General features: G+C 47.4%; 2 protein-coding genes across 4 annotated transcripts; one reads left to right on the forward strand and one right to left on the reverse strand.

The window, feature by feature from the left end:
* The first annotated feature begins 705 nt into the window (after positions 1–705).
* Positions 706–3,903, forward strand: LOC123114155 (uncharacterized). 3 transcript variants are annotated; one of them, XM_044535531.1, is made up of 6 exons: positions 706–800; positions 930–1,087; positions 1,232–1,307; positions 1,917–2,116; positions 2,798–3,102; positions 3,653–3,903. In XM_044535531.1, exons 4-6 carry the CDS (start codon positions 2,107–2,109, stop codon positions 3,869–3,871), a joined length of 534 nt encoding a protein of 177 aa, XP_044391466.1. In that variant the 5' UTR covers positions 706–800; positions 930–1,087; positions 1,232–1,307; positions 1,917–2,106; the 3' UTR covers positions 3,872–3,903. The 3 variants fall into 3 exon arrangements, with proteins under 3 accessions (XP_044391466.1, XP_044391465.1, XP_044391464.1); XM_044535530.1 differs by having other exon boundaries at positions 1,232–2,116; XM_044535529.1 differs by lacking the exons at positions 706–800; positions 930–1,087 and having other exon boundaries at positions 1,113–2,116.
* A 149-nt stretch (positions 3,904–4,052) lies between these two features.
* On the reverse strand, positions 4,053–4,930 carry LOC123114154 (B3 domain-containing protein Os06g0194400). Its single transcript, XM_044535528.1, has 2 exons — positions 4,653–4,930; positions 4,053–4,553 (listed from the first exon to the last, which is right to left on the reverse strand). The coding sequence occupies exons 1-2, from the start codon at positions 4,782–4,784 to the stop codon at positions 4,149–4,151; spliced, it is 537 nt and encodes a 178-aa protein (XP_044391463.1). The 5' UTR covers positions 4,785–4,930; the 3' UTR covers positions 4,053–4,148.
* Between the last annotated feature and the right edge of the window lie 5,543 nt (positions 4,931–10,473).

Below are 10,473 nucleotides of genomic sequence, written 5' to 3' on the forward strand. Positions count from 1 at the left end.
TTGAATGAAAAAAGTGATGTGTTGATCTGCTGCTGCTATTGTAATTCAGTTGATTTGCTGCTATTGTAATTCAGATCATCATCTGCTGCTATTTCTCCTGCTGCTATCACTATTGATCTGCTGCTTTTTTTGGAACGTAGACGCTAGAGGCGTCCAACTTTAAATTAAAGCCACTAGGCAGCATCCACACAAAGTTTAAAACATACAAACCAAACAAAGGTAAAACATCGGGCCTCTCATCTCGGCAAAGTCTGAGTTTCTTATGCCTGTGCATAATGGTATAATTATGGCGGTTCTTTGGATTTTTATGTATTCTGGAGTATACTTACATTAACAGGTTTGAGAGTGCATAAACTAGGAATTTTTCATACTGGTGATTAGTTGGTTCAGAATAGAGCTGACCAGACGTCTGTTTGTACTGTAGTTCAATGAGGAAGCGCAGACACTTCTTTTAAAGAAATACAAGACTATCATGTAATAATTTGTCCTCTAAACTTCCTCAGTTACAACTGTAGACTATCAAATGTTTGAGGTCTGCTCTCGGGGTTTCTAGCTTCTTATGTAGTCATGTCGTCAGTTAGCATGATGACCTATCGAGAACTTGCTCGCTCTGCGGTTATTCTAGCCATGTCGTCAGTTAGATCTATCATTCCAATTGCTGTTTCATTCCTTTAAAATGCTTTGTCTAACTATTATGTGCTTATGGCAGGGGATCTCGGACATTTAAAATGCTTGGTTTATGGGATCTTTATATCGGTGGGGGTGTATCATCCATCATTGTTTGTTTTAGATTTAATCTGGTACAAAGCAACCTTCTTTTCCTCTTTTATAAGCTAAAAATGGTGGTTGTGAGACAAATTATTCTATAAGACGCATGTGAAGAATTCTGACGAACTCTATAGTTACAGTATGCGATGTATTTTTTTTAGGAAAGCCTTCACATTCCATTGTCGAACATTGGCATGAGAGAGGGATTTGACGGCTATAGTGGAAAAGAATTAGGATAAACACCAGACAATCAGCATGGAAGATGTGTTTATGAACGACATATGGAGTGAACATAATGGCGATATTCGAGCCTTTCACTGTTGAGTTCTTTCTTCCCCGGTCTTTGTGTTGATTGCCTTCTTTTGGATTTGTTTCATACCAGCAACATGCCAGCATCTATGTCTTGTATATGTCATGTGTTTCGTGAAATTGGACAGTGGAGTCATTGTACTTTTATGTTTAGGATTGCAAGAGCAAAGATGGACTCACTGGCCACTGCGTCATGACCGAAGAACTGATTGAAGGAACATTTCTTCATGGTATATAGCAGCTAATTGTTTAGCCTATTTACTATGCTACCCAGTATAGGGATGACACCATATAGTAAATAGTCGATATGAATTGTGACAGATTCTGTTCCTGCAGGAACTTAGATACCTAGATAGGATTATGCATATATCATATTAGTTATATTATTGTTACTTCCTTGGTCGTAGGAACATATTCATCCAATTAGGCATCTGAAGATGCCTTGACTTATAGTGCAGTTCTCCTAAATTTAGGTGAACAATCTTGAAAAATATTTTACTCTTTCATTCACATTCGAGATGGCAGATCATGCTAACAATCAGTCCATGTGATGATCCATTAATCATTTTGTTGAAAGAGCATTTTCTAAATAAACTGTTCTGTAGTTAGAAGATACATGTGCCTCAATACCATGATGAATCAATTCCACCAGTTTGATCTGTTCTGAATCTGAATGTGTTCGAAAACTACACGTCCTTTCTATTGTCTTACTTTAATAACATCATGTGTTTGAGAGTCAAATATAAAATACATTTTATTCATGTTTAAGTTATATTTTGTACTTCGGTGAGGACCGCTTTTCTCACCTTTTCCTTTCTAATGTTCGCTTTAATTTTCAGTGAACTGACCAGATGCAAGGTACAATGAACTGAAAGAAGAAGGGCATTTTCATCAAAGGAACATTTATTGGTTTGTCCGTTGACGGTTGCCTGAAGGAGGACCAAGACGGCGAGTTAAGATGGGTTGCCTCTAATTCGCCTGTTGCGATTGGGGTGCCTCGCCTCCTTGACACCCTCCTTGAGACTCAACATGAGGCAAGGTGAGCTGCCGTTGGTTCTTAGGTTGAGAAGGTTTGTAAATGATTGAAGTGTTGTGTGTTGGATGATTGTACATTGTTTAACCCAGGAGATTGTAGCCACCACCAGATCCCCCCTCCCCATGTCCTCGTGCTCCTTTTGCCGCGTGCGTCTGCTGCTGCCGTTGGCTGCAGGTTGCCTTGCCTGCAGCTGCTCTGCTGTTCTGCTAGGCGCTGGTACTGCTGTTTCCTGCTGCCGCTAGCTGCTGCTCCTCCTGTTGTTGCTGCTCCATGCACTACTGGCCCGTCGTTGCTACTGCTGAGTGCTGGCCATGGCCGAGCGGCTGTGTGTGCGCGCGCGCGTGCGTGCGTGTGTGTCATGTAACACCCATGTGCTGGAACATTTCATTCCCTTGTGAAATTAATCGTTTATGTGTATGAAACAAAAATGTTCAGTTTTAAACTTTTAATGTCCAGTTCACTGCCAATTCTCTTCCTGCTTTTGTCGTGACCATGCAAATCAATTATCCTGTGGATTGACTATGCCTTGCTTACCTTGCATTGGGTTTATTTTGCTGTTTGTGATATAGTAAACTCATCTATCATGGATGGTTACTTTGATTTTTTAGATGTAAACAGTTTCTCAAACCTTCCTACTAACTTGACCATTACCTGCTTAATTACAACGTTTGGACCGGCACCAAGGCGCACAGTCGGCTCACCGCAAGTACACCTACGCCGCCGCCTCCCCAGGGGGCTGCAAGGTGAAGTGGACGGCCGAGGAGAAGCCGCACGGCGGGGCTGGGCTCTCAAGTGGGAGGCGGAGCTCGCCTCCCCCCAACGACGTTAGCTTTGATCACAAGTGGAAGTGGGAGCCCAAGTCCAAGCCTGGTGCCGCCAACAAGGCCAAGACCAAGCTCGAGAAAGCCAGCGAGGATGACAAGAATAAGCCGGCGATGAAGTGCATGCACATCGAGGAGGTCCTCGCCGGCTGCGACGCCGTCCGCAAGGTACTCAGTACAAATGATGAACTTTTTTAGGGGGTTTCCAGTAGATTTCCGACTGGTTACAGTAGTTTGAAGACTGTAGTGGAATTTCAATATAATGCCAAGTCAACTTACTCAAAGTTTGCATACTGCCAAGTTAATTTACTCCATTCTTAAATGAGTACTGCTAAGTTCCACAGATGCATGAGTAGATTTAAGAGAAAGATTGCAGTAGCTTAAAATGGAACTTCACTTCACTGTTTTGTAATATTCAGTAGCTTAAAGATTGCAGTAGATTTTGACTTGGTGCAGTACCGAAACCTGCCTTGTTAGATTGTTAACTTGCATTTATACTTTCTTGATTGTGTTAATTTTTTGGAGTATTGTATCTCATGCTTAGTGCTGCACCATGATTCAGTATCTTGAACTACTCCAGTATTGCTTGAACTACTCCAGGAGATCATCTTAATTCTGTAAATTCTATGGAGTAGTTTTAGTAATTTTACAGCAACAGTACTCTTGCCTGCATATCCTTTCGTAAAACAATTATTTTATCCTTGACTTTCCTCTACAGGATGATGACTATCTAATAGTGATTCCCTATTCCCACATTTTCTGTCCTCATGTTGCAAGCTCTAAAGCTGCCCCTGCAATTTACCATCACAAGACATGTCTGGGCAGCAAGTCTCCTGTGACGGTTACTTTTAATTCGTCGTTACAATTGTTTGATGGTCTGCTTGTTCCAACCTCGATATCATGGTTTGCTTGTTCCAACCTCGATATCTGCCTTTAGATTCCCGTTGTTGTCTTTGTAGTGGAAGGTGCCACCTGGTGGTATGTTGTTATTTTCACTTTGTTCTGAACAAGGCATGTATAGATTTCAGATTTTAGTTCCTATCTCTCTGTCATAAAAACTAATGTATGGTCCTGTGTTTTATCTCTGATTGTATGAAAGCACCGAGCTTGATTCCGTCTTATAACATGATGTTCATCTTCAGTCTCATTATGTTTTGCTTCTAACACAATTGGTTGTCTACACATGCTATTCTTGGGCTCTTACTGACAAATTATTACATGGTTTTGTCTAAACGTTCTGACCGGCACCCTCGCGCTACGGCGCGAACCCGATCTAGTATAAGATATAACCCACCTAATATACATCCAATCCGATCCAAGAATGGCTGCAATACCATCACGGCGGCCCTGCTGGCGCAGTCGTGGGTCACGGGCTTGACGAAGGCGGGCCAGAGGATGCCGTGGATCCGGCGCTGGAGCTCCTCCGCCTTTTGTTTGGCGGCGGCGGCAACGACGGCGGCGGCCCTCTCCTCGTCGGTCGGCCCTTTCCAAACAGCGTATGCCTCGTACACTCCGCGGTAGCCGCGCTGCTCTGAGCCCTTGAGGTAGTTGGGCTGCTCCGGGAGGCCGGCGACGCGGCCGGACCGCCGGAGCTCGCCGGGGCCCGGGGCCTTGCGCTTCTGCGGCACCGAGGCAGCGGGCCAGTCATCATATAAGAGGGGAGAAGAGGAAACGGGAGACCGGTGGCAAGGAAGAAGAAGGGGGAGGATCTGACGAACCGGCCTGGGGTTGGGGTTGGGCTTGGGCCTAGCGGCGGCGGAGAGGTGGTGCAGGCGCAGCTCCTCCAGCTTCCGGCGGTTCTCCTCCACCTGCCTCCGGCGCTGCTCCTCGTACGAGTTCGATTCCGCCATTCCCTTGTCGATTCTGCTTCCTTGCCTCCTTCTCGACTCTGCTCGGGAGGTGGAGCAGGGAATGGGGGACGGCAGCAGACTCGTCAATTCACAATTCAAGGCAGCAGCACACAGCCAACCACCCACCCTCGGCCCTCGCGGTTATTGCGATTCCCTCGGTTTCAATATTTTTTTTCAGGGAACTTTAGAGAGCTTTATTTAGGCCTTGTTTGGAGTCACTCTGACTCCGCAATTCTGCTCCGGAGCGGCCGGGGCTATAATTGAAAATCAGGGAGCAGCTAATTCCTTGCTCCGCGGATCCTTGGATTTTTAGAAGTTGTTGGATTGCGGAACAGGCACTTAAATGAAGGCATTCGCTGGACAGTCAGCCAGAAGGCTACTGACCAGGAAGCTAGGAGTGGAGTCCAGCCAGCTTTCAGTCCCATTCAGCGAACATGCACGCTTAGCACACAAATGTGCAGGACTGTTAGCGGATCGAGTTACATGGGTAATACTGAATGAAAAAAAAAATTATCGGAAAGCTCTCTAACTTCAGCTAGAATGGGTGCTACGATCGAGCGATCGGTGTAGCCAGAGTTCCAGAGGTCAACTACCTCTAGACAGTCGGATTCCAGTTGCACATGCGTGTAGCCGCGGAGCCGGGCGAAGATGGTACCCTCTCGGATGGAGAGCACCTCAACAATGAACAGATCTATGACCCCTAGCTGGGGTTTGCACCATGCACCCAGGAAAGTCGAGGAAGAACGGGCTAGGCCTCCAATGCATGCAGTGTTTGTCTCGATGGATCGCTGCATCGGTGTTGATCTTGACTTAGTTTCCTTCAGGAGGTCGCCAGCCATGGCCCGACATAGGTATGAAAACCTGTCCCGGTATATCCAGCAATGCAGGATCTTCTCGAATTCTTCTAACCGAGCTGGCAGGATCAATGATCTCCTGATCATGCGTGCGTCTGTTGTGGGACATCCAAATCGCCCACATAACCGTAATGATCGTGGCACGGTCTTTGTCAGAAAACCGCTGATCACACAATATGTCTCTTGTCCATGAATTGGGGTGGAGCCGTTGAAGTCTGATTTCAAAGAGCAGCATCGCCTCCTCCCAGAATCGCCTTGCATGAGAACAATGGATTGGTGCATGCATGAGGTCCTCGTCCATTGCAAGGCACAACTCACATATACTGGTTTCTTTGATGTGTCGGTGTTTGAGCGTGCACTTATCCAGGATTATTCACGGACCACTCTCCACCAAAAAACCCTAACTTTAGGGACCACTTTTAGCATCCAAAGAGCATTCCACATGTGTTGTTCGTTCGTTGATGGTTCCGCTATCTGCCCTTCTTCTAGAGCTAAACGCTCTTTTTGACTCACTAGAACTCGATATGCCATTTTAACAGAGTAGATGCCAGATCTTTCGTGTGCCCATGCTAGGTAGTCTGCACCGCCGCCTTGTCTGAGAGGAATATTCAGAATTGCCTCAGCATCCGGCGCGATGGAAGTCGAGCGAATGATATCACGTTTCCAGGTTCCATTCTCATGATCAATGAGTCCCCCTACTGTGAGAATCGGGGTATTGGGAGGCCTGAATAATGGTGTCATGGTGACAGTCGATGGGATCCATCGATCGTTCCAAACGGAAGTGGACGCTCCATCACCGATCCGCTTGATGAGACCAACCTTGAGAGCTTCTCGTCCGGCAACGATGGCTCGCCAGGTGGCTGATGCTGATTTCGGGGTGGTGGCTTGCATGAAATCCGAGTCCGAAAATATCTCCCCTTCATCACTCTAGTACACAGGGCCTCCGGATTCGTCATGAACCTCCAACCGTGTTTCCCTAGCAGGGCCAGGTTGAACTGTCGAAGGTCGCGGAAGCCCATCCCTCCCTTAACTTTAGGTGTAGCAAGTTTGTCCCACGCTATCCAATGCAAGGAACGCCGATCAAGCGAACTCCCCCACCAATATTTTGCCATACTCGATCTCAAATTCTTGCACACCTTTTTTGTAAGGAGAAAACAGGTCATACTGAAAGTTGGTATTGCCTGAGGGATGGATTTGATCAAAGTCTCTCTACCTGCACAAGCAAACAATCTTCCTGACCAGCCCTGCATCTTGTCCGTTGCCCTGTGTACTATGTGGTCGAACGTGCTGCTGGTGATTCTTCCAACAACAGTGGGTAGGCCAAGATATCTTTCTGAAAAAGCTTCTGAGTGAACATTTAGGATTTGTTTCAGATTTCCTTTGAGAGTTGTCGGCGTATTGGGACTGAAGTAAATAGAACTTTTTGCTCCGTTGACACATTGGCCGGAAGCCTCTCCATAAATCCCGAGGATCTCATTTAGTCGAGATGCACTCTCTGTACTCGCCTTGATGAAGATCAGACTATCATCAGCGAACAACAAGTGACTCACCCACGGCGTTCTGAAGCTTACTCGAATACCACGATCAATATAGTTCCCGTAGTACTTCAGCAGCGAAGAGAATCCTTCGACACATAACAGGAATATATATGGTGATATGAGACAGCCATGCCGAAGGCCTCTGAAGGGGGTAAAGTAAGGCATCAACTCCCCGTTAACTCGAACAGAGAATCGAACTGAGGTAACACATTTCATAATTAGTCTTACCAGGTTGCCGGCAAAACCAAGTCTCAAGAGCATGGCCTCAAGAACTCGATGCGGTCTTACACCTTTATCATGTTCAGCTTGATGGCGCACGAGTAGCTTCGCCCTTTCTTCCGTCTCTTCATCGTATGAACACTTTTGTATGCCACCAGCACATTGTCCGTGATCAAACGACCCAGGACGAAGGCACTTTGTTCTTCACTGACAATCTCGTCCATACATAGCCTCAGAGATTGTTGATCGCTTTGACAACAATTTTGTAAAGGACTGGGCATAATGCAATGGGCCGATATTGTGAAATACTTTGTGGGTGACGTACCTTTGGAATTAACGTAATGGAAGTATCGTTTAGTCCAGCTGGTAGCTCACCACCATTCAAAAAATCTAGCACCGCCGGAATTATATCATGTTTCAATAGGTTCCAGTGGCGCTGATAAAACCTCGAGGTGAATCTGTCTACTCCGGGCGCCTTTGACGGCGCCATTTGGAAAAGAGCAGTGGTTATCTCCGAGGCTTCATATGGTTTAGACAGTAAGTCATTCATAGCCGGTGTAACCCGGCTGGGTACATGTGATAACAAATCATCACTATTGCTAAAACCTTGGGATGTGTATAGTGCTTGGTAGAAAGCAAGAATTTCCTCCTTATCTTCATCTCCCGAGGTGCAAACCGAGCCATCCGATCGCTGCAGATTCGCGATCTTGTTGATGTGTTTTCGTTGCTTTGCTTGCGCCTGAAAATAAGCCGTGTTCCGATCCCCTTCACGCAGCCAGGGGACACGAGAGTGTTGTTTCAACCATATCTCCTCTAGTCGTAGCGCTTCTCTGAGCTTTGACATGGTAACCTTCTCCTCATCAGATGGGTCACGTCCCACAGATTGGCAACGTAGTCTATCAAGCCTGTTTTGGAGTTGCCTGGCATTTCTGCTCAAGCACCCAAACTCACGGACACCCCATGGTGCTAGTTTACGTTGTAGGGCTTCAAGAGAGTCCATTACACCATATAAACCTGGTTGACGAGCTTGTTCACGCCAAGTGTCAGAAACCAGCTGCTCATAGTCACTATGGGACTGCCATACATTCTCGTAGCGAAAGGGTTTATACACCATGTGAATTGTTGTTGTAGTTTTGCCACCGTAGATCGACCAACACGAAGCAGTGGTCCGATTCTGCTGAGCACATATGGCGCACACGAGTGTGTTCAAACCTCTGTCTGAATTCCTCGTTGGCAAAGGCCCGATCCAGCCGGGCTTTAACATTAGCATCTCCAGATTGCCGGTTGTCCCAAGTGTACGGAACTCCCGACCAGCCAAGATCCTGGAGAGCACAGTCGTCCGTAGCGTCGCGAAAAGCTCTCATTTGCCAGTCCGGTTGTGCTGCACGACTAAAATGCTCGCTCCCATAAAGGGTTTTGTTAAAATCACCCATACATAACCACGCTGAATGTGGCAGACCATGTAGGGTACGGAGGAACCGCCAACTGTGATGTCTATTTTCAGCTCTTGCGCTCCATAGAAGCCAGTAAATCTCCAAGTAGTAGAGTTATCAAGGGCATCGCGCACCACAACATCAATGTGGGCCAAACTGTAGTTCTTGAGCTTGACAGAAACATCTTTGGACCAATAGAGACCGATTCCCCCACTGAGCCCATCGCTGTCCACTGCGAAACAGCCAGCAAACCCCAAGGTCTGCTTCAAATTCTCAACACGTATCCTATTGATCTTCGTCTCCATAACAAAGACCAACACGGGCCCTTCTTGCTTCACAACATTGTGAAGCTCGCGAACTGCCTCGGGGTTCCCAAGCCCCCAGCAGTTCCAGCTTAGGCAGATCATTGGGACGGGCAGGGCTGTCCAACAGCCTCTGCCGAAGTTCCTGAATTGCTTGGTGTGGGCTTCTTCTTTTTCGGTTCTGTCACCACATCATCATCCTCCTTGCCATCGCCCTCATGAGGCATAGGCGTCTCCATGGTATCCTTCCCATCACTATCTGTTGCAGCATGGTTCGTGAGGAGAGGAAGATCCACTCTGCGATAAACTTGTGTGGGAGGCCCTCCTTTCCGCTTAGGTGCAGTTTTCCATTTCATGGGTGAGGTTACCTCCGCTCCACCATTTGCTGCAGTGCTGGAGTTCCTGATATCATTCTTGCTTGATTTTGCCGGTTGGGGTTTAGAAGAACTCTCAGAGGATGCAACTCCTTTTTTCTCTTCCTGCGACCTGAGTCCTTTGCCAAACGGCAGATCTCCGTTTTCATCTCTTGTGCCAGGCGTCGGGCAGAATAGATCAGAGGCCTAGACGACCACAGGAAAAGAAGAAGTGGGGTATGTTTTCATATTGGATGTCAAAAGGATCTGTGGTACCCCTCCTTGCAGAATCAATCAAAATCCATCTCGTGAGAGGTTTGGCTACATCCAGAGTCACCCGGGCTCACAGATCTTATCGATCTGTTTTGCAATAGCTTTGCACCATGTGTCGTTCCGCAGATTGAATGAGAGATTAACAACGCGAGCCCAAACATTTAATTTGTCAAACTTAAGCTCCAAAGGGCACATGCACTCATCGAAATCCGACAGTACAACTGCGTTTTTGCTGATGTGCCATGGGGATCCATCCCACACACGATCACGGTCGTGTCGTGTAGCGAATTCCGCGACGAACATGTTCTCCCCTACTATGCGGAACACCAGGCCCTTAGGGTTTCCCCATGCAGGCCGGAGCGCGTTGGAGATGGTGTTGATGTGGAGTTTGTTGCGATGAAGGATCTTCCCGGCCACCATCCACCTCTCCGGCGCCTCCTCAACGCGATCATGTAGCACCAGTGGCGTTGCCTCCTCTTCGGAGATATCGAGTTTTCCTATCTGTTCCTCCAAGCGCGCTCTGGTTGATCTAGGCGACGAGGCGCCCCTCGCCGCCGCTGCCGGACGATGTCGCCATCTCCGGCCGGCGGAAGTCCCGGTGCGCCCCGCCGATCTGAACCGCGGGCGCCGTCAGGTCTGCCAAACCCTAGTCGCCAGAGCTTTTAGGGTTTACGGAATTTCTTTGTACCCTTTGTGCCCCTCTGCCGTCAGGCCTAT

This window comes from Triticum aestivum, chromosome 5B, assembly GCF_018294505.1.
Source record: "Triticum aestivum cultivar Chinese Spring chromosome 5B, IWGSC CS RefSeq v2.1, whole genome shotgun sequence".
In the NCBI taxonomy this organism is placed as follows: domain Eukaryota; kingdom Viridiplantae; phylum Streptophyta; class Magnoliopsida; order Poales; family Poaceae; genus Triticum; species Triticum aestivum.